The sequence below is a fragment of the Porites lutea genome, chromosome 1 (assembly GCF_958299795.1).
Source record: "Porites lutea chromosome 1, jaPorLute2.1, whole genome shotgun sequence".
NCBI lineage: Eukaryota > Metazoa > Cnidaria > Anthozoa > Scleractinia > Poritidae > Porites > Porites lutea.
The window spans coordinates 46,251,471-46,274,124 of record NC_133201.1 but is presented as its reverse complement, the minus strand read 5'-3'; the positions used below and the strand labels follow the sequence as shown (position 1 = coordinate 46,274,124).

The 22,654-nt window shown below is 40.1% G+C and overlaps 1 protein-coding gene across 1 annotated transcript; it reads left to right on the top strand.

The window, feature by feature from the left end:
• The first annotated feature begins 249 nt into the window (after nt 1–249).
• LOC140952785 (uncharacterized) lies at nt 250–22,337 on the top strand. The gene is made up of 3 exons (XM_073402235.1): nt 250–831; nt 16,528–16,788; nt 20,383–22,337. Exons 1-3 carry the CDS (start codon nt 348–350, stop codon nt 21,669–21,671), a joined length of 2,034 nt encoding a protein of 677 aa, XP_073258336.1. The 5' UTR covers nt 250–347; the 3' UTR covers nt 21,672–22,337.
• Nucleotides 22,338–22,654: the final 317 nt, after the last annotated feature.

Below are 22,654 nucleotides of genomic sequence, written 5' to 3'. Positions count from 1 at the left end.
CCTATTACTGTGAGGAAACAGTACTAAAAAAAAAAGTTCAAATTACATACCTAATAAGTGAGGCCCCAATAACTGTGAGGCAACAGTTATCAAATACAACTGGATCAAATATATCAAAAAACGGCTTTACTTAACTGTGAAGCAACATTTATCAAATACAACTGAATCGAACATATCTGAGCCAACCTCGTGAGCCTGGGAACGAGGTTGACAGATGAGGAAGTCTAGAAATGGTGTCACACGCCCGTCACACGGCTGTACGTGACGTTTCGCAATTTATTGCTCGCCCAGGTTTCAAAGACCAGTGGATTTACATCTGTAGACCTCTATTATACATGTGACTCAAGATGTCTAAACGCCTAATTCAACGGCGCTGGTGCAACCTACTGCTTCCTAGAAAATATGTTCGTTTTCAGAATTTAGTGGTTGTTCTTATAGGCGTTATTACCATGTTATCGTTCGTCCTTTTGTATGAGGCAACACGGCCACACTCGAATCTTCGCACGATGTTAACCGCGAGAGCCCGCAGACATAAGTTATTTAAGAAAAATTTTGGAAATAATAGTGCTGCATGCAGGCTTCCAAACTTAGATCCATTTCACTCCAGTGTAGCACAGTTTATGAAAGATCTTGGCAGGCTAAACTGCGATGGCGTGAGTTATTCAAGCTTTGAGAACAACGTGCTTGTGGTCGAAGGCGAAGGTATCGCTTCCGCTCAGTACAGAAAGATCGCGAGAACACCTGGCGATGACTTTGCTGTTGTCTTGTCGGATCCATTAGAGGTTCGAAATGACAGTTGGAGTCCAAGGGACGAGGATGGCAGTCAGAAAGGTAAAAAATTTGCATTCACGCCTATCCCCTATTTTCTGGGCTACTTAATGAAAGGATACTGTTGTTGCCGGTAAATAAACTAACGTTGTAAGTAAGTAAGTAAGTAATTTTATTTAACCACATATCGCAAATGAGCGATAGCTCGTTTAAACGTAAATGTGCCAAATGTTGACTAATTGAACTAAACCTATTTGTAGATACCAGAGGTCTTCTCGCTTACCAGCGTCAAGAAGCGTGAAGAAGCTTAAGAGCTGGTCGGCGAGATACGTCTGGCTCAGGCCGTGAAGTGTTTTATAGCACGCCGCTTCGCTCCTCAGCTGGCTGGCTTGGCCGCTCCGAGAGCAAAAAACCTCTGGCACCGAGGGTAAATTGAATGGAACGGTTATCATGAAAGTTTTAGCTTTTCTCAAGCTTTAAAAATTTCTACGCAATATTTGACTCCTTTGAACAGTTATTTTACAGAAAAAAGTCGTGAGGTACCCCTCTGCAGCTGCATTAGCCTAATTCCAGACATGTCGACTATACGAAAGCAGGGGGTCATGTTTGCGATAACAATTTCGAAATATTGGTTTTAAGAATGACTTATAAATGTTTTTTCTTCGGGTCTGCAAAGCAGATCATACGATTTGTCCCCCAACACTCCGATTCTTGATTTCGATTCTAAAACTCGTAATTTTCGTTTTAATTTTAAGAAATTACCGCAAGATCCGGCGGCTCAGAAGCCCCACGTTCTCGACGCCTTGAATAAATTACTAATTAATTTATAATTTATCAGAGACATCTTGATTAAAAAGGTTGTCAAGACTGCCAATGGTTTTCATGAGCGGTATTATGCTATTGTATTAACTCAGCGTGTCAGAGGTCAGGCTTTTCAATTTCGCTTTAACTTCTTAAATCGAAACTTTGTCGGTAACGCAGTAAATGAGTCGCTCTTCTTCAATGGTGAGTATCTGGGGATCACCCTACATCGAACCCGCGGGGTTATTTCTTATCTGAATTGCCTAAACGGGGAAAGTCCGCCGGGAGGTCCGCCTGAAAGGGGTACCTTTTTTTCAGGCTACAGGTATATAAAAGGGAGGAGATTACATTAGTTGAAATATGTCATAAGGTAGGGAAATCTGTCATTTCAGCCTCTAAAATGGCTTGAAATGGCTAACAGATACATTTTATGGTTGAAAAGAAGTCGAGAAAATGTTCTGGTTTTGTGATTTATTTATATCTGAAAGAACGTGCGTTTACACAATAGTTAAAAGGGACTAGGTAAACATGCGAAAAGGGTACCACGTAAGGGATGCCTTACAAAATGGTATATAAATGTTAATGACCTTAACGCCTTCCCGAATTAAACTTTGTTGAAGACCCCTGGGTTAACGAACATATTATCATAGGGGTTTGTCGACGACCAGCTACCTTAACGGTTACAGCAATGTTTTTTGCTAGTGGAAGGAAAATTACCATGCAAGCACAGCCTTTTTTAAGAATTGTGGTAGGAGGTTAGAATGACGGGACGGATGAAATCTAAATTTCGTGAGGGCAGTAAATGCATCTTTTCACAGAACATTAGGCTTGCTATGTTTTTTAGTGATGCTCTTGGTGTTAGATTGCGAAATATTTTGGTTGCTTAATTTAAAACTGCTGTGTAACTCGTGAGGTCGACTTGTGTCACGTCTAATGTTGGTGTCACCTGGAACAATGTAGAGCTCGATCAAAACCAAGTTTTAAACGACTGATCGGTACAGAACTGAAAAATCGTGTCACACAAAGCATACATCATGTTCATTGCAACTAGCATCTAAGATTAGGGGCACCCAACAAACGTTTTCTGTAAACTATCTGTTTGGAGAAGCAAAAATTGCCTAGAATTTTCTAAAAATTTCTAGTGATGACGGTTCCATTCGTGTACAGTCGAACCTCTCCTTACGGACACCTCTCTAATACGGACAGTTCACTTGGTCCCGGGAAAATGCCCATACATTCTTTGTAAAAATAACCTCTATAATACGGACAACGGACACGAAATCTCGGCCCCAGAGAGAAAATTCATACAAACTGAACCTCTTTATTACGGACACTCCAATGATGACGGTTCTTATTCAACACGATTTCCTGTTTGTCGTTACATATCAGAGTGTAATCAATTGTCTCATTGTTCATACGATAACAGTGGCTGTGGTCACACTTGGGCTTTTTTTACTATAGTAAAGTCGAGTTTACTACTGTAAACACGTTTTCTAATGTGACCGGCTTTTCTCATTTTACTATGGTAAACACAGATCTAGTCAGTTGCGGTGGCAACGGCGGTAGAATGAAAGCAAAGTTTACTATAGTAAACTTTCCTAAAACGATATGGTTTATCGCTGGTATATCTAAACTTTGTTTATTCAGTTGACATCTAGTCGCATTATTTTAGATGCGTTCCCTGAGTGTCACGTTGCTGAATACTTAAACATGTATTTTCAGCGCCGCCAGCCTATTCTTTTCCTTTTTTCGTGCCAAACAGTACAGTAGAGATGTCACAGTGACTCAGACAATTTTCGCTTTCATTCGAGGCAAGTCCGCAGTAAATTCTGGATTTCAAGGAATCATACGCCTACATCTAATGTTCGTGTTTCATTTCTGAGTCGAGCATAAATTTAGAAGTAAATCATTCAATTCAAGTGTTTTTTTATTCCGTGTAGCCACACTTTTTCTATCTATTGTCTGAATATGGATTTTGGTTGGCACGCTTTTTTTTAACAAACCTTCACGTTCTTTTCACTTTAGAGTTCCACCGTTCCTCAATAGTTTCGTAATTCCACCAGGCGGTTTTTCAGACGAACACGGCCGCGAAGTAATTCAGCATGGACCGCTTATATTTGGCCGAGAAAATAATAGGATAGAAACAGTATAAGCAGCGGCACAATTTTCAGTGAATGTATGATGTACAGACAACTGGATAAAAAATAAAACATTCATGGAATGTCGTAGAAATTATCACCTGTCCTCAGGCTCATCATTTGAGTGACATATTTCTGTTGGGAAACCATCTGGAACGTGTTAAGTCAACTAATGAGTTTTACTATAGTAAAGTTTTTTTACATTCTTTTTACCACGGTTAAAGCCTTTTACCAACGTCAAATCCCAAGTGTGACCACAGCCAATTATCATGTTAATCGGTAAAAATTATACTATCGACATGTAAGAAATAAGCGTTGACAGGCCAAACACGACTCACAAGCTCGTGATAATGTGAAACGTGACCTTGAGAGTCTGCTTGAACAGTGGTTCCCTTTCTTTTTCTCTCTCAAAGGAGGTTACTAGCACTACACATTGCATGACTTGTAGCATTCTAAACTTTGACTGAGTAAATCTTGTTTTTGCCGCACTAAGTCTTATGTCCATTAAACAATTCAAATGCACCTCAAAGCCCTTTTTGGGCCAATTTCGACTTAAAGAACACTTAATACCATCAATGGAGCCTTTAAAGTGACGTAATATTCATGACCTCTATACAACGGACACCTCTCTAATACGGACACTTTGCTCTGTCCCTTCGGTGTCCGTATTAGAGAGGTTCGACTGTACAAGTTTCGAAGCTTATAACAAATTCCCTACGATTTTCTAAAGTTTAATTTTCCGCATTTCACTTTTACTTTCGTAGAAAAATGAACCCTAAAATTTTCGGATTCGAAAATGCGATGAAGAGAGGAATGAAAAAATTCTTACTTTCTTTATACTTTAAAATGCGTCTAAAATATTCGGGAAAATAATTCTGAAGCCCTTGTAATTTCGAAAAGACTCAAGTTGCCCTAGGATGACCGAACAGATAGACATTTTTAGTGCCACTTAAAATGCTTTTAGAACTCTGGATATCCTAAAAAGTGTTTTTAATGTATTTAGGAAGAAACCGATAATGTAACTTCAAGTGTTTCTGTTTCGAAATAAACTATAGGGGGCGGGTTGTATATGGGCAACGTTATCATAGAAACATACAGTAAATAAGCAATTCGGTTTCGAGTACGTGTTTTGTTTTGCAAACATGCTAGCCGCGAGCCACATGTCTCGTTCAATGCTGTCGTCAGTTGTGGGTTGATAGCATGCACCAGCATATTAACATAATGGAAAATTTCTGGCCAACGGCAGCTGTTTCAAGTCTACCAGGTCTACGTTTTACTCCGTCGTGGGTCTTTGCATTTCAATAACAAAAGCATGGTAAACAGTGAGCACTGCTATCTTGTTTCAAACAAAGCATCTTTTGTGTACATGTCGTGACTTGCTTCATACGTCTGACCTTCTATCAACACTATTGTGCAACTCCGTTGTCACTCAACTTTGTATTAAAGCTTTGAACAAGTCCTTCCTCCGGAAATGAATAAATTAGTACAGTACAATCAAACCCCGTTAACACGGTGTCCATATTAACGGGGTGTCCGCTGAATTGAATTTACGGAAAATCTAAGGGCTTTCTTTTCACAGGCACAAAGCAAACTGTCCGTAATAATGACGTGTCGGTATTAAGCGGGTGTCCGTAGGGTTGGGTTTGACTCAGTATTTTGAAAATCGTGTCTGGTGCTTAATGCACTACCATATGTAGCGAATTTCTTGAGTTACGGTACTTCATTATTAAGTTTTCAATTTCCTAATGCACAACGTGACCTAGTAGACTTGTCATTCAAACATTTGAGTACAGGCGGACCATCCGAACTGTTCGAGACATTGTGATATCTCGCGCCCTGATCTTAGGACATTCTCGTTTTCTATAAATATATTTGTGGTGGGTGTAAGCTTCAAGGGACTGAAAAAAGGCCACGTAAACGTAGAAATAAAATTACTATTATTATTAGAAGACGGCTCTGAAAAACATACGTTGAGTTATCTTTATTCATCTTTCTTACATTTGGGCAAAAAACCCAGCCAAAAGGTGCAAAATTCTGTGTTTTATGAAGTCATGTTGAATCAAGCCGAGAGCGGCCGTTACGAAATACAACTAAAGTATGGGTCAGATCACACGTCGCGCGTGACATCACTACAGTATGTGGTCCTTGGTCCGCGTGTAAAAGTCATTAACTTGAATATCTTACCCGAATCTACATGTAACGAGCTGAAATACTCCCTGAAGATAGCTTTTATGTTCCTGTCGATAATCCTGAAGTTTCAAGTTCCAGACATAAATATTTTGCTTGGAATTCGCAAAAAGGCGACCGTTTTCGATGGTCCTTGGTCCGCGTCTCAGGTAAGCAGCACGATAAAAACGTAAAAATGTTATAGTTTCCACACGAAAACGTGATTTTCACAGTATTTCTTGTTTTTTTTTCTTTTCTTGATGCAATTAAGCTAAAGTTTTTTTCGGAAGATGTTGTGAGCATAAAATAATCTGCTTTTCTTTTAAAGACTTCAGACAACAGTCTCCTTGAGTCTCCCACGCGAGCGTCGACGAGCGGTTTTCAGCGCGGTCGAAAATAATTACCAAAAACTCTGTATGTACTCGAGGTTTTAAAAAAGAGAACTGGTAGACATGTATAGGGACGAATTTCAAAACATTCTTCGAAAACAAAGGCCGTCGCTTTTTACTTTGGAAAGTTTTATTCAACCAAGGTCATAGGACGCGGACCAAGGACCGCTAAGCGAAATTTGGTGATATTTTTCAAGAGTCGCTAAAACAAAAAATTCAGCGTCTACAGCAATATGCTTCCAACAGCAGAAATAAGTTGATCTGAAAACCTGTTCTGCAAAAAGGCAAGTCTTCCCGTTGCGTTTTAGTTATTCGCAAGCTAAGTAAACATGACCACGTAATTTACGGTGCCGCAAAAATCCAAACTTCAAGAAAGACAAATTAACCTACCTGTCAACAAACTTTAATTTCACGTCTTCACCAGCAGCAAGAAGGCTGAAACTTCGTCATATGAAAGAATACTAATCAGTAAATCACGATATCTTTCATTATTCAACGTATTTTTTTTCTTGACGAAATATTTTATCATTTTCGGAAAAGACGCGGACCAAGGGCATCGGGGACTTCCGCGGACCAAGGACCACATACTGTATACCTTGAACAGTTCGCTTGTGATTTCGCGTTCCCAGCATTGTAAATACCAGATAAATGACTCAAAGACTTATTTTAAAAATCTCTTCGCAAAGAAAACTTAAAATTAAAAGGAGAGACAGCAACAGTAAAAAGTGACCTTGGAAAAGGTGAAATCCATCGTCAACAGCACTGACACCGACACCGAAAACTGAGCGACAGAGATATGGTAGTTTGCCATAGAGTTATTAATGTACTGACTAAGGGACAGACCGTTCAATTTTAAGCGGGGGCTAGGGTTCGGCAATTTCCGCTGAAAAAGAATTTTTATCACTAGTATTTGCAGAATTTTTTTCGCAGCCCTTTCCATAATTTTTTTAAACATCCATGGTCGTAAGTGAAAATATCCCAGATTGTTTAGTTACAACAATAAATATTTTGTTTAGTGGTTGAGTTTATTAAAGAAATTATTGTAGCACCCAATTGTTTTGTTTTGAAATGATTGGGTGAAGGCCCAGTTCAAACGTCGAATTCACATGTGCCGAAAATAATTCCTATTTTAGTGGACTAGAATAGTTGAATCAAACGTCGGATTTAACTCTCTGAACTCTGTCAAATTTAACTCTGCTCGCTGTCAATATTCCCAGTATTATAATAATAATTTACTAAACTTGATGCATTACGTTCGGCACATGTGAAATGCGACGTTTGAGTCAAAAGTCAAACCTAAGTCGAACCTTTGACTGTTTCAGTCGCAGACACGGCAAACGTCGCATTTAATTTAAAAAGTCGAATTTAATTGATTTAAACGTCGCACTTCACATGTATTTAACTCTGGCGTTAAGTTCGGCACATGTGAAATTCGACGTTTGAACCAGGCCTAACTTGAAAAAAATAATTCTTATGTTAAAAAAGTTGTTCGTTAAATTCCGACATATCTGACCATATGAGTTTCTCTTATAAAACACATAAATTCTTCTCTTGAGGACATAAATAATGGCGACAATGACTGCAAAAAGACGAGGCAGTGGAGATTGCCCTACCCCTAAATTTTTTAAACGTTATTATTATCATTATTATTATCATGAAATTATTAATGATGATGATGATGATGATGTTTCTCTCCCCCTTATTATTATTATTATTATTATTATTATTATTATTATTATTATTATTATTATTATTATTATTATTATTTAAGGTAAAAATAAATGGTAAAAGTTTACAACGACGTTTGCGTGCTTCGGCCATTCTCAAGTTCAGTGTGAGAATGAAAATTTAGCATATATCTCTGACTGGATTGGCAAAAGCATGGTTATAGCAATCTCCCTCACATACCTTCTGACTGAGTCTTATAGTGGAGCATGTTTTTTTTGTTTTTGTTTTTCATAGTTACGTTTTATTCATTTAATTTGTACCGAATATTTACTGAATAGGCTGCAGTAAGACTTTGATGAGTTTCTCACTGGTATCAATCTACCACCCCCCCCCCAAAGTTTTTCATATCTTCCCATAATTCTCTCTTTATGTCAGTTTGAAATCAGCGCGCGGATTAGACCGAACTCGGCTTTCATAGTGGGTTGTCTTAGAGTTTTTTTTGGCTGCCTTGAGCAAAGTCTTCCGGAAGGCATCATTAAGCCTTATGAAGGAACAATTATCACGTCTGGCAAAGTTTGCTGCGTCCAATATCTTCTCGTATTTCGCCTTATTTCGGGCTACACGGGTGAAAGACTGATCCGGGGCTTGAGACCGAAAGATTGGATATTGCGAGCTTTGTTGTTGGCAGTAACAAGTCTTCGGCCTCACAAAGTAGGTTCTAGGGTTGAAATCTGTTCGGCGAGATGGAAATTCATGCTGATTTGTGACCAGGCCAAAGACTTAGTAAAAAATTGTTTTGAAGGAGGGGGCTATATGTCTCCTTTTCAACCGCTGGTTTACAACCGGGATCTTGAATAAATCGACTGTCAGTGAGTCGAGAAAAGTTCCATGCGACGATTTATGTGGAGAAAGCGAGAGTTTTACGGAGTAATTTGACGATGTTTCGCCCGTGTTAAGTGTGGAAGTATTATATTAAAGTGGTTTTCGGAAGTGTTGTGATCAGGGAGGGGGGGGGGGGGGGAAGCTATCTCCCATACATTCTCTTAAATGAAATCTCACAACTTGCAAAGCGATGAGCAAGGGTCTCACCAGCGGATTTGTGTACTGATCATGCGCATTACGTCACAATCCATAGATCAACGGTCTTTGAGAAGAAACAAAAACATGGCAGTCGAAGGCGGGACTGTTTCTCACTCTTATATTTTGGTAATTCGCAAATTTATTGATTTTATGTCGCTTTTCAGACACAGTGTGTGGTTTTCTTTTCCTGTTAAACAATTTCCCTCCGCAGAGTTTGGAATATGCAACATATAGCTCCGTACAGCCGATAAGAACCGCCGAAGAGTTGAGCTATCGAGTAGTGTTTTGCTGCAAACCTTAGGAAAGTTAAAGTCGCTTCAAGGTACAGAGCTTTCAGTAGTAGTTGTGATTTGTTTATTAGGCTCGTTTTGAATGTTAACTTTAGATTCAAGGTGTTGACTGATCGTAATAAATGACGTGAAATGTTATGAAGTGTGACTGTTTATTCAGTTATGATTGTAGACCTGTAAGCTCATATTTATAAAGCTCTCTGAATATATTTGCTTCCGATAAATTTGACACTTTCTCCAGTAATTTTTATCAGCATCAAATTATCCTTACCCGGTGAAAAACGACGTGACCTATAAATCGATCGAGCGCATTGTTGTTGGTTAAGGTCTAGCACGGTTTTCCCCGCAATTTCAGTACCGAAAAACAAATACGATATGCAAGAAAAACAAAGATAAACGATAGTATTTTTTTCAATTCTTTTAGCATTCTGATTTCCTCTGCCGGTTCGCTTCTTGCTTCTAAAAAGTCTAAAAATATTTACTGTGAGAAAAATACTGCAATTATCCGCTGACCACCACGCAGGGTGACCGCTTTGCAAGTTGTGAAAACATCGTTTCTTGGTCCCACACCTCGTCTCTTCCCCCCCCTCCCCGACCCTGGTTGTGATTTCCCTCGAACTCATTTAATGTTGACTTTTGGTTTTGCAACGACGATTTCTGTCAAAATCCTGAAGGCAACAAACGCGATTTTTGTCGTTCTTCTGTGACCTTAAAAACGATCATTTTTGTTCTTTTCCAAATTCAAAAGGTAATATTTTGCAAAAGGCGCTGACTTTTTTGCATGTATTGGACATCTCAACTTGAAGTACATTCTACTCAATGCTCACTACTGACAGTTCAGGCCATTTTTAGGTGATTGAGGAAGTTGCAATATTTTAAAGCAGTGTAATCTTGTACGGCCGATTTTGGCCTGCACGGCCGTCAATGGTTTAATCACTAAGAAACCATTAGGCGAGCAAAGCATATTCATGAATATATTCATTGATCATATTCTTCATGTTGTGAATAGAATGTGAGAACACATCCTCTTAGCTTTCTTCGAGTACTCCTGTTATGAAGCAAGAGTGTAGCGTGATTGTGAGATGGCGTGATTTTATTCCTTTTAAATTTTGTTATTAATAGTTTCACTCGTCTGTCAGAGCGACAGAAAACTTGCCGACAGATCGGATTAAAAACTAAAGTTCATAGATTAAAGAAAGTCACGATTTTGTGTAGTGTGTGAGCGAGCCATTGTATTGTGAGGATTGAAGCTGTGAAATAAACCCCGTTTTGCTTAAAACTGTGATATCGTGAAGAACAGCCGTACTTCATTCACGACAACTCCATTCATGTCCTGTCAGAGGACCAGCTCTAACACAGTCTTGACACTTGAAAAACTTGTCTCCAAGCGTGGAAAACCGATGGAGTGTACCAAGAAATTTACTATAATGTGACGAGAAAGTAGCTCACAAATTCAGTTATCGTGCTGCCCACCCCACGTCCTCAATCATCGAGTTTCCATAGCGCACGCCAGTTTGCCCAGAAAACGAAAGCTTTCAAAACACTGATTTTCCCACCAAAAACACATAACAAGGGGAAGAGATGAGAGACTCATCTGGTCTTTGAGGTTTTGGTGCTTTTGTGACGAATGGGTGCGCTGTTCTTTGATGCAGGAGAGATTTGTCAGTTGAGACTGCACACAGTGACCTGCCTTGCTTAGTGTTATGTAGGAAAACAACACGAAACAACGAGCCGCAAAAAGGGTAGTTTCGAAAACGAAGCCCTCGAAAACGAAGACCGAAGTACGAAGCACCCAAATCTCGAAAACGAAGCACCCAAAACTCGAAAACGAAGCACCCTAAATCGAAAACGAAGCACCCTAGATCGAAAACGAAGACCCCAAAATCTCGAAAACGAAGCACCCAAAATTCGAAAACGAAGCAGTCAAAACTCGAAAACGAAGACCCCTAAATCTCGAAAACGAAGCACCCAAAACTCGAAAACACTGTAGGTTTAATAAGTGCAACTTTACGTCTTACATGACGCAATCCGAATCAGGTGGAGGCAGCGGATGCGTCCGCACCTCTAAAGGTCCACAAAATCCATCCCAAGGTTTTGTAACCAACTGTTTCACTGAACGTTTCTAGACAGGATATCCTGTATTAATTTTATTATTAGTCTCGCTATACTTGATACATCTTACCTTAATATGCATGTTTATGTAGACTTCAAAACTGTCCGTCTGCAGATTTTGGCGTATTCAAGTATGCGTGAGCAGTAACACAAAAGGTCTGAAACGAGGCTGAAAACAGAGTGTGAGGCTCGCGCGTATTACTCGTACGCCATGCTTTACCGACTTCTTTACTGATTTTGAGAAAAAAAACCCGATTAATTTGCAGTCTAACATATTGGGTATTTATGAAACTGCGTGATCAGATCAGATCAGATCCAGGCAGAATTTGTTCTAGGGTCATAGCCTGGGACCAGGCTCTATGGTGGGGAACAGGAGAATTCGATTCGTTATCGTGCTTGATTCCTGCTGTATTAGCATTGGTCTCGTGTTTATAAAGGACAGACCGGTTTCGAATTTTTGGGTGCTTCGTTTTCGATCTAGGGTGCTTCGTTTTCGAGTTTTGGGGTCTTCGTTTTCGAGATAGGGTGCTTCGTTTTCGATTTAGGGTGCTTCGTTTTCGAGTTTTGGGTGCTTCGTTTTCGAGTTTTGGGGTCTTCGTTTTCGAGATAGGGTGCTTCGTTTTCGATTTAGGGTGCTTCGTTTTCGAGTTTTGGGTGCTTCGTTTTCGAGATTTGGGTGCTTCGTGCTTCGGTCTTCGTTTTCGAGTGCTTCGTTTTCGAAACTACCCGCAAAAAGTGTGAAATGGCCATGAATAAGGCGTTGGTTTCTATCGTTGCCTACAATTTTACGTGTTAACAACTATACTCACGTTATACGTTTTTACAACCATATTCATAAAAAGTCTGTAAATCGTTCGTAATATGCAAAACAGTGTCAAAAAACACGGTAATGTGTTCGGTTATGCACCGATCTTGGCCTGCCTGTGGTGCCATCAACTGAGAGAAAGGCCTTGAACAAGAAGGCCTCAAACTGGTATAAACAGAGATGGCCTTGAAGAAATGGAACAAGAATTTCTTTTTGGAACATTTTGTCCAGACAAACAGGACTACCTTTTCAGATGGAATCAATCGGACCAAGAGAGAATCGGACCCAATTTGCTTTCAAACCGGATTTTCGGGAAACATAAAAACAGTAACCTTGGCAAACTTCATCATGAAGCAACGTGTATGCACGTGATTTGTAAAACTGACCTTCGTCCTCGCTTGATCATACGATGTGCATTGTGTAAGTTGTCACGTGGTCACGAGTACATAAACGATGTCTAGCGCCATTGACCTTTCTTTCACTTCTACACGGCATGGGAACATCATAACCGTTTCTGAGTTTGGAATAACTTGTGCAATTTTTTCGTTTTTTAGTCACCTCGTGCCGCTACGACCAAAAGCAGTTGACTTTTCCGTTGATTGGACCTCATTGTCTTTGGAGCATAAGAAGTTCCGACTTCCTGCAGAAAAACAAGAGCCTGTACTCGCCAAAGAAAGATGCATATTAACCACCGAAGTCGTTCCGGCTTCAGAGATCCGTTTTCTCTTCTCTTAGGTTTTTTGGTTTGATTATTTTATGTGCGAGACGGATATATCGCAGCGGTACTTTCGCATTGTCCTTAACTAAAGCCATCCCGTTTTAAATAAGGTATTAAAAGCATGGCGCTCAGGATCTGGTATGCAATAATTTCTGTCGGCTTCTGCCCTACCTTGGCGCTTTCGTTTCTAATTTCTCGAAGCTGGCCAAAAAGTTTGTAACTAGACAGTGACTGGATATTTCTGGCACCATTTCAGGGCTTTGTGAAGAGACTAAGGCAGATACAGCATGACGAAGCCCTGCTTGCTTTTGCCTTTGTTTGGGGCCTTGAGCTTGAATCAAAAGCGTTTAAGAAATACACTACAGAATTGCTTCGATAAAACCTGACCGAAGTATTGAATACTAATATAAGACGACAATAAAATTAAATAAAAGAATCGTAGTCTGTGGACTAAAAGCCCGAAACCCAGGCGTAAACTCTGCGCTTTTTACGCTGGCTGTTCGTTCTCTAGAATTCATATTGACTAACCTGATAATAGCTGCTTCTAATATAACAACTTCTGATGATATTTTGCTTTTGCAGTGGCGAGGGATGAATGTCACGCGGCAATTATTTTGACCATGGACCGGGAACGGACCGGTTTACCCTTGAGTACATCCACAATGTATGAAAAGAGTGAGCATTTGGCCTCATAACAAGTCGCGTTGCATTTGCGTGACGTTGTAAAGCGAATCGCGAAGTGAATGGCTGTCAAAACGCCGGTGTAACACGTGACAGTTGTGTAAAAATGTCAGATTATGTTCAACGTCAAGGTCAAGAGAAACAAGATAGAACACAAAAATCCACACACAAAATTGAGCAGCAAAAACACTTTGTAGCGGTATCCTTAGTTTCTTTCTGTCTTTTCTTGTCACTCGCTGTCGTTCACCATCACTCTGATCACTGGCCGCTTGGCAAAAGATACCGATAGAGGTGTTTGAGATTAGGTCGAGGTCAGAGGTCACAGCCTCGTTGTGTTTGTAACGGAAATCGGTCATGGTTTGCGTGCGTGTATGTGCCAGAACAGCGAGGTACGAAAACAGGGGCACCCAGCGACTGTTTTCTGTAAAATATCTGTTCGGAGAAGCAAATATTGCCTAGAATTTTCCATGGCTTGAAGCCTAAAATTTCTTGAAGACCGTTCGTTCATGTTCAATTTTCAAAGGTTATCCTAAGGTTATCCTATCAATTCCCTACGATTTTGTGAACTTAAATTTTTCACATTTTACATCCCAGGTTAGGTTATTTTTCGTAGAAAAGAGGAACCCTAAAATTATTGGAGTCAAATATGTGATGGAGAGTAGAATCTGAAAAATTTTCGGCTTTCGTAATACGTTAAATTGCATCTAAAATTTTCGGGCAAATAATACTGATCCGAAGCCCTCGTAATTTCGAAAAGAGTCGAGTTCCAAATTTTATAGCGCCCCTTAGAATGCATTTCTAGAGATCTAAAAGTACTCTGGGTATACTAAATAAAAGAAAAAGAAAAGAAAAGAAAAAAAAGAAAAGAAAAATAATCCGTACGCGAAAAGAATCAATATCAGGGGCAGCCAACGTCAATTTTCGGAAAATATCTGTCGGGAAGACGATTTGAGATCTAGAATGTTGGGAACGTTTGTTGTAAAATTTCTTGCTTGCCTGCCTCTCCTAGGATTTTCGAACATCTAAAAAATGGAATAATTGCTCATTTTTAACGGATTTTTACCCTAAATAAGTCACCTAGAATTTTCGGGAACCTTTTTTCTGGCTGAAATTTTCGAAAAGGTAAGTTTTGATCCCTATAATTTTCGGATCACTAGACTTTCAGCAAGGAAATCCTAACAGATGAAAAATTTTTAGGGAATAAAAATATGCCTATATCTACCGTTTAAATACTAAAACACGTTTTACAATGCTATGTTTAAGTGGTTTTGAACTATATTCTCGTTGGGTTCCCCTGCCATATGGGATCATTGAAACATATAAATTTTGATCGATTCAGAAAAAAAGAATTGTAAATCAAGCAAAAAACAACTATCATGACTAAACTAAACAGATGAATATTTTGTACTTTCCCTTACATTTTTTTCTTAATGTTGAATCGGGATGTCGTTGGGTGTCTGCCGGCCCCTGGTGTCCGTTACGAGGCTGGCGCTCGATAATAAAATCATGCTGTCGTGACCTAAAAATAGGCCGTGACAACGAGAAAACCCCAGGGGTACTCCCCTTTAGTAAAATCCAACTAGAGGTCTATTATCAATGCTGCGTTCTGACTGGCTGAGCTCCCAAGTTATTTTTCCCGCTTCCTCCCAAACCGCCCCCGCCCCGTAAGTAGTTTTGACACTCATGCAAGAAGGCAGCCCGCAACACAAAGCGCTTGATCTCGATGGTCTTACGGAAAAATAGAGGACTGTGAACAGCCAATTTTTTTTTTTTAAAGCGGTACAATCTTATGGCTATTCGTCCATTTGATTCCCACCCTGCATTCCGGCGCCCTTAACCATAAGAGCAACCGGGCTTTCTTAGGGCTCTCTTTGCTTGATTATCTGTTATAATAACTGTAGAGCTACTACTAAGGTATATGTTATAGCCCACTAGTAGCGAAAAGCCCCGGCTTTAACTAGATAAAGTTTTTTTGTCTCGATATTTTTTGACCAACTAGTTGGATTTTACTAAAACAATTATTCCTCTCGCCCTGGACTTTGCCCACTTTTGGTCTGGAATCGGGTATGGTTTTCGAGGGAACTACGGGACTGTATGAACGTGTGGTTTCAATTCCACATGAATAAGAAAGATAGAAAAATATGCAAATTCGAAATGGATTTTAAGAAATCTTTTTTGTTGATGTTCTAATCTAAGTAATGATGACATAATTTCTTAAAGGCCAGGTCTGAAAACGGGTGTGAAAAATAACATTTTTGGTCTGAAATAGAGTCAGGATTTGGCGAACCGGGCGGCACACCCCTACCAAGAATTATTAGAAGTACCCCTCCCCGGGGGGGAGTTATCACGAGATGTTGCTGAAAAAAAAATTACACATGTACACCACCCTCTGATTGCGTGGCCGTTTTTGTTATTGAAATCTGAGCATCGATCTTTTGTACTTTATCGGAAAAAATACAGTTGAACATCAAAACGTAAATGTTTAAATAACTGTTCATAAGCCGGTTTCTCTTGGGATCAATTGCAATCTCCTGCCAGCATCCTACTTTTTGGCTGGCTCTTTTGAATTTTTTGCATGCTTTCTGATACATGATGTTTTCAATAATATATGTTAGTGATCTATTGCTATGGTTACAAGATATGACATCAAAAGAGAGACAAGTTCAATCAACTCCCTCTTCCCCAGGGGTTTCCTTAGAAAATGAGATAAATAAGCCCAGAGACCTGGGGACGGAAAGGGACGGCGAGGTTGGTCAAAGGATTGTTAAGCAAACACAGTATTATAGAATGATATGTTTCGAGAGAAGAAGCGCAGATAAAATCTTTGAGTTCTTGGTGTGAGTTGTCACATTGATGGGAATCATTCACATGCCATTGGCCTTTTTTCTTTTGTTTTTTCTTCTACCTCTAGGTCTTTTTAAGGGAAGTGCATCGATAGACGCTGACTTCATCCGAGTAGACGTCGTAACCAACTCGGGAGAAAGAAAGACCGACGTACACATGCACGTGTTTCCAAAACAGGAGGTTCTCGAAAGACCACAAAAGCCTGTTGGTATTCCATTGAATGTAGCACTTGTTATGTTCGACTCGACTTCAGCAGCAAACTTTGTACGGAAAATGCCGAGTAGTCTTGAATACTTGAACAAATCATTGGGCTCTGTCTTTATGCAAGGTAAGGTAACGTGCATTTGGGTTTGCTGGGCCGTAGCCAGACGTTTCGCGCATAGAGGACATGCAGGCGGCAAGATCTGTGATCGTCTAGGCCGGGGGGGTCTGTCGACATTCTCCCGGAGAGAAATCTAAATGAGCTAAAACGCTAGCGTGTTTTATTAAGTATTTCCTCAGAAAAATCAATGTCCTTCAACTGAATATTATCATTTCCCAACTAAGCATTTTGCTTCTTTGTATTTCTTAATTATAGACGCGTTTTGTACTCAATTTATTTGCCTTTCCGTGTGTGAAAGCCAAGTAGTGTGGGCAAGAGTTTGCCGGTTTGCAAGTTGAGGGCGCTTTCCATTTGTCAGAACTGACCGGCAAGGCCATTCCCGCCGTAATGAGAACTTCACTTTTAATTAAAGCTATCCAGCCAGATCAGTCAAATCCTAGATGGCATGCACGAAGGAAATCGTTTTTCATAAAAAACCCTTGGAAAAAGGCCATTTCATTTTCAAAATGACAGGTCCGGCCGGCCAGTTCTGACTTTTGGAAAGCGTCCGGAGTTTCAGTTTGTTGCGCGACAGTTATGGTTGCACTTATTACAACTTACTCAGGCAACAACCCATAACTGTCAGTTTCTCGCTTGATCTTCTTAGTGGACCGTTTTATTGGGCCGCCTCGGTCATGAATTTACTTGTCACGGAAAGTTGCAAAGGAATATGGAGGAGAAACCGCTGCTTTTAATCTCTTGCTATTTTTTTTCCAGTATTCCGCAATGAATTGTACACTTGAGCTTGCGTACAGACAATTTCAACTGGTCAGCGGATACTCTTTTTTGACAGGATTAAATTAACTGCAAAAACCGTGGACGAAGATCCTGCTAGTTGTAAACGTTGGATCTCTAGAAAAGAGATCTAATCAGCCAAAATATAAAGAACCAAAAACGAGAAGTCCAAAGACTCCTGCAAAGCTGATTCAGAACAACGTTTATTGTTCTTTCATAACAATATTTCGGCTTCTTCAGGTTTACAGATGTTACTGAACTTATGTAGGAATCACAATATTATATAGATGGAGAATGTCGCAATAAAAATTGTTTAAAAGGGAGAGGCGAAAATGACGTACAACACCAAAACTGGAAAGTAAAAATACTAAGGATACGGATTACAATAATTCGTCACGGCGGTTTAGGCCATGAGGTTCAAGAGTCATGGCCTTATCTATCAAATGCGACTCCCTGGCCTTACGAACTGAGTCACGTGAAGAACGAATTTTGTCTAGTGGGATTAACGGCATGTCAGTATGAGTGTGGTTAGAGTGAGATAGAAAGTGTTCAGAAACAGTAGTGGGTTAGATTTAGCGTTAGTTTTGTCGACTGCACGTCTGTGTTCGTTAAATCTGTCCTTGAGACGTCGCTTAGTTTCACCTATATATTGTAAATTACAACGGTTACATTGAACCATGTACATCGCGTTTTTAGTGTTACACCTGTAGCGTAAAAGGTATAACTTGTGAGGCCGTTAGTAATGTATGGACAAGTGGCACAATTTTGTCCACAGCGAAAGAAGCCTGGCGGAAAATGATTGTTGGAGATAACGGGTAATTGTGCTTTAACTAAAAGGTGGCGAAGATTAGGGCTACGTCTGTAAGAAACAAAAGGCGGTTTTTAAAGACGTCTTTGCAACGTTTAAAGGAGTGTAAGATGTTAAAATGTTTGCGTAGGATATTAGAAATGCGTGCAACTGCTGAGTTGTATGTGACGAGTGTTACAACATCGTTAGAATCTCTAGGTTTAGTCTGTAACGGTTTAGTACGAGAAATATTGGCAGTACGTAGAAACTGATCTTCTAAACCTGAAGAAGGCTAGGGCTGGTATGGCCAGCCGAAATATTGTTATGAAGAAACGATACACGTTGTTCTGAATCAGCTTTGCAGTAGTCTTTGGACTTCTCATTTTTTGGTTCTTTCTTGACAGCTGTCTATTTACCATAACATGGATGTCCACTATCAAGTTAAACACAGATTGTATATGTCTTGGACAGCTACATGTAGTTAATAATGCCCGGTCATTACAAGGAAATTTTGCCCGCTCGGCAGCTAATCAGAACGCGCGTACTGTTGTAACCATATAATGAAGTTGTTTACGTTGGCTTCGTCGACCAGGAAAAAGCACTGAAAAGCAAAAACTTTGGTTTTTTCGAGAGGATTATGGGGTTAGGTAATTTAGGTTTTGGATCACCAAAAGTATGGTGTTCCAGGGCTGTTAGAAAAGTTGAAATATGCCGATGGATCGATTGAGCGACGTACCTCAGTCATGGCAGCCACCAAGCGACCGTGATAAATCTGCAAAACCGTAGCTAATAAAGCACTTTTATCTTAAGGCATTTTTTCGATAAGAAGGACGCTGAAAACTTTGCGTGACCAAGAGCTCTGCGTGGCGGTGCACTTGTTTGCTGAGGAGGTAAACACAGGGTCGGATTTGGTTTTGATTTTGCATGGAAAAGCGCGCTTAAGAACAATATCGTCCGGAACGCCCTAAATTCTGATTGGCTGGGAATAAGATAGGCTTGGAACCTGCCGCCTTACCCTGCAAACCATTTTCAAATGCCTTGCCATAAAATCCCATTGTGATGTCGTCATAACGGTGTCTTTTAAGGCAGGATTTTCATTTTTACTGTTCAAAGTTTGATACCTTCTCATATAGGCTTTTATTTCCCTGACATTTTTGGAAGTTTGCTAGGTCTCCCTGCTTTAAGAGGCTGTTTTTCAAAGTGTTTTTGTTCGAAAAAGAAGTGTTACCGACGAAACGTAATCCGTTATTTACATCAGCTGACTATAACTTTACACATGCTTGCCTGTGTTTTCATTTCATAGTGAATAAATACAGTCCAACTCCACCATATGGACTGAACCCCGTTAATACTACCAAATTTCTCAAGGTCGGACTGTGACCTTTAAACGGTTACGCTTTACCCCTGAATAGAAAATAAACGCTCTAGAAGTTTAAGCGCCGTGAGCCAAAAGAGAAAAAAAAAATACAGCAACATCAACAAAATCGTTGAGCCGAATATGGGGAATAGTAATCTCCGATATCCAGATCTTGCCCTTTAGTGACTGCTAGCACGTAGCGGAAAGACCGCATTTGTCATATATTCTTCTTTTTTGAATTATTTTTTTGGCCAATTAGCATGGGAATGGCGGGTCCAAACGTTTTTTATTTTTTAGTAAATTTTGCAGATTTTGAATGGCTGTATTTCTGTCCATTTTGCCACGATAGACACAAACTTGAGGATTTTTAAAGCTTGATGTACTCTTTCCGACTATGTGAGTCTTGTGTTAATAATCCTATAAAACAAAGCGTCGAATCAAGTCCCCGTCGGCTTAAAGTTGGCACAAGAGCCATAGTGGCTCTTGGTTGGCAATCGAAAATCTTAGTGCGGAATAAGCCTGTGTAGTAGGCTTCGAAACGGGTAGGGGATCGGGAGGGAGGGAAAATGGGAGTTCTTGCTCTCCCCCTCCCCCTCTCCGTTTTTCGCCTGCCACAAAGTCTATGCGGGATAACGCGGATGGTTGAGTGTTTGTGCAGGTTTGTTTTTGGTGTGATTTACAGGTGAAACGATTGTGGGGGATGGTACCACCGCACAACTTTCCGCAATGCTTACTGGAGTGGAAGAAAAACGTCAAGTGGAAGCGCGGAGAAGAATAACAAACTCTCAACCAATTGACAGCTGGCGCTGGATTTTTAAAGACTACAAAGACAAGGGATACGCGACGATGTTCTCCGAAGATTCACCTTACTTTGCGTCGTTCAATTATCGTTTACATGGTTTTAAAGATCCACCCACTGACCATTACGCAAGACCCTTCTGGATGGAAGCTGACAATCACATCAATGGGTATTGTATTAATAACCGAGCGTCCCACGACGTTTCGTTGAAGTATCTGTTGAGTCTCTTTCGCAGGTACAGAGACACACCAAAGTTTGGATTCTCTTCCCATGCAGTTATTTCTCATGATGACCCGAACACGGTTGGTTACGCAGATGCAGATCTGAAATCGTTTCTGGAAACTTTTGAGAAAGAGACATTCCGAAATAACACCTTGTTGATCATCTTTGCGGACCACGGAGCACGGTTTTCAGACTTGAGGAAAACAATCCAAGGAAAACTAGAAGAAAGGTTTCCATTCCTGGCGATCACTACACCTAAATGGTTTCCTGAAAAGTACCCTGACCTCTACAACAGTCTCGTCCATAATTCTCGTGTCCTCACGTCACCATTTGATGTGTACGCCACCTTACGCCATATTTTGTCGTACCCAGAATATCCGACGGGAATCTTAATTGGCCAAAGTCTGTTTACTAAAATTGACGGAAGAAATCGCACATGCGCAAGTGCCGGTGTTGAGGATCATTGGTGTCCCTGTCTGAATTTGGAAGAAATTTCCACTGATGAGCAAGTAGTTTTTCAGGCAGCGACGTTCGTGCTCAACCATATCAATTACCTGACCTCACAGACTGCAGAACTGTCCGACTTTTGTCAGCGGCTGACTTTGAAGGAGATAACAAGCGCTTTTCGTGACATGCCAAGCGAAGCTATGCAGAGATTTCGTGACAGTAAGCATCGTTCGGATGATGCCTGTGACTATTGTGAAGCCGTGATGGGCGATAAAGCTGAAAACACTCTTGTTAAAGACACTTTGTATCAATTACAGCTGTTAACAGCTCCAAATAATGGATTTTATGAGGCTTCTGTGAGAATAACACGAGGTGTTCTTTCCATTGTAGGAGATATCAGTCGTATTGATGCTTACAAAGACCAGCCATACTGTATACAAGATAGATTCCCCCTTCTACGTAAATTTTGCTACTGTTATCCAACAGCGTCTCTGAAAGCGTAGGTTTTTTTTAGTTTATTGAGTGTGCAGGAATGTAGAAAATTCCTGCTCCTTTTTTATTTTCTAAAGAGATCAAAATTCATTCGCATGAAAAAATAACACGTCAAGTAAATGTCAATGTTACCAGGCAACGTGGACACTGTTTTTACGTCTCCTCTCATTGAGGAGTTCACGCTCATAGTTGCACCATGGGTAATCGGGGCAAGATGGCCGGAAATTCGAAGATTTGCATTGGAATTCAAAGCCAGCTTATTCTTCCTGAATTCATATATTTGATGCTTTCTCTTTGAAAAGAGTAACTTACGAGTTCAAAGAAACAGTACACTATTTCTGCAGTGCAAAGAACTTCGTGATCAGTTCTTAGACTGAAACCTTGATTTTCTCATACATTTTCTGTAATTCGACAGTATCAAAATTACAGAAAATGTATCGAAAAATTGATGCAACCATGAGCGTGAACTGCTCTATTGAGACGGGACTGCCATTTCCACATGGTCGCGCGAGCCTCGCGAGTTCCCAGCTGTTTGCAGCGCAAAGGTAGCACCTTCTCGAGAAATAAACACGCGACCAACCGATATACAAGCCAGCACGTACTTTACCGCACTCTTTCTTCTTCTTCTTTTTTTTGATAGCGTTTATTTGAACACGATAAAACAACACAATGACAGACAGAGAGAGAACACAAAAACAAAAGACCAAAAAAATTAAAAAGTTAAATGAAGAAAAAAGAAGAAAAAAAAAAAGAAAGAAAGAGGGGAAAGGAAGGGTACTTAAGTATAAGAAAAAATACACATTACAACTTACTAATCAAAAATGAAGAGTAACAACAACTGAGTTGACTTGGATTATAAGCGACTAATGGCTCAAGGACTCGAAAGGCGATAGGGGCTCTACTGATATTTTTTCCCTGAAAAGCTTAGAAATTGCACTGTTCGCTTTTGTTGGCTGCAGTGTTGAGTGAACTTCTCCCAGATATAAGTTTTAAA

Coding starts and splice junctions, on each gene's coding strand:
- LOC140952785 (XM_073402235.1), top strand. CDS start 348: ATGTCTAAACGCCTAATTCAACGGCGCTGGTGCAACCTACTGCTTCCT. Junction 832..16,527: donor CGAGGATGGCAGTCAGAAAG/GTAAAAAATTTG, acceptor TTCTACCTCTAG/GTCTTTTTAAGGGAAGTGCA. Junction 16,789..20,382: donor GGGCTCTGTCTTTATGCAAG/GTAAGGTAACGT, acceptor TGTGATTTACAG/GTGAAACGATTGTGGGGGAT.